Here is a 1,461-nt window from a genome sequence, read left to right on the forward strand (position 1 = left end):
TTTCTGTATTGTTAAGAATTTCCACTCATTTTTTAACCAAACTTTGCCTTATCTGTAAGTTTATAAAACTGCTGGATTATTTTAAAAGAAGATGGGCCTCAGTTTCCAGATCTGTGGTGAGGAACCACTGTACCTAGCGAGTAGGGATCATTTTTAGGCCATATCTTACCTTGATCCAATGACATCAAAAAGATGCTGCCAGCGGTCGTTAATTTTGTTGAGCTTGTCGTCAATCTCAGCGGCTCTTGTCTTGTTGCTGGCCTTGATCAATTGGTCACCCATTTGCTTTAATTGTAACTTGTTCTCACTGAACAAGTTTATTTCTTCCATGCAGTCCTGGCAAAGGCACCAAAACACAAAGCTTCACTTACAACCCAAAATTCATTTCTTTGCCAGGCACAAGCACACAGCTGCCTCTCGAAACTTTTTAAAAAATTGAAAAGCGTCTTACACCTGTGAGTAGCTAATGAGCCAAACCATGCCCTCTGAGCATATGTGTAATATGTAAGGCAGTAGTTATGGTACTTTCTTAATTCCATAGCCGTGGTTCCCCCTTACAGACTTCTTCTCATCTAACCTACTTGGGAGTTGAGGATGACTGAATATAACTATATTAGCCTGATATCAGTAAGAGCTTTCCTGAGGTTTAACTGAGTGGTACGAATGTTCTTTCTACCTTCCCCGGTGGGGATCAGTGACTGTTCGACAAGGGGAGCTCCTTAACAATAACAACTAGAGAAGCCATAACTCACGTGGGGTGTGAACTGATGCTTGGGGAGATGGGGACCCCTTGTCTGGCCAGCCTTTCTGAGAGAAAGTAACTCCTCTCAGTACACAGTACCATGACCACCTCCCATGGCCCCACCTACCCGTCTCTCTGGAACCCTCACTTACCAGCTCTTCTCTGAGGAGGAACAGTAAGAGTGAGAAAGTGCCTGCACATTTCTAATATGTTATTGGAGACATACCTATAACATTACGCTGCTTTGAGCAGGCAGTGAGGCGGGCAGAGAGTTCCGCGGTGGTCGTAACTGCACCTATCTGGGTATTCCTGCTTACCTTCTGTAACTTTTCAATCATCTCTTCAATACTAATATCTGCTGTTTGTAGAACTTTGTTTTCCATCTGCACCAGCCATGCACACAACTCTTTATTTTTTTCATTGAACACAATCCATGAATTGAGTCTGTCTTCAATCTCCTGTTTGCGTACAGCCACCTGGAAACAAAATGCAGTTGGCAGCTGAGTACAGGCATGGAAAAAAAATGTTGCCTTTCCCTTCCCCCCATCAAAAGGGCTATGAATTTCATTCACTTTAATCAGGAGCCCTATAGACTTATATTACTATGTTTTTGCCTCTTAAACTCCTACGGTTAACATCATCAGAAGTTTATTACTCCTTTGATAAATGTCATAAAAAGCAACAAAATAAAGATTGTACCTGAGTTGTAACTGAACAAA

General features: G+C 42.0%; 1 protein-coding gene across 1 annotated transcript; it reads right to left on the reverse strand.

Moving 5' to 3' along the window:
* Nucleotides 1–169: 169 nt before the first annotated feature.
* Nucleotides 170–1,218, reverse strand: LOC109378856 (nesprin-2-like; the record flags this gene model as incomplete). The annotated part of the gene is made up of 2 exons (XM_019635119.1): nucleotides 170–336; nucleotides 1,060–1,218. Coding segments are annotated over 2 exons (326 nt in total), but the record flags the coding sequence as incomplete, so codon positions are not given.
* Between the last annotated feature and the right edge of the window lie 243 nt (nucleotides 1,219–1,461).

The sequence above is a fragment of the Hipposideros armiger genome, unplaced genomic scaffold (genome assembly GCF_001890085.2).
Source record: "Hipposideros armiger isolate ML-2016 unplaced genomic scaffold, ASM189008v1 scaffold_5093, whole genome shotgun sequence".
NCBI classification, from domain to species: Eukaryota; Metazoa; Chordata; class Mammalia; order Chiroptera; family Hipposideridae; genus Hipposideros; species Hipposideros armiger.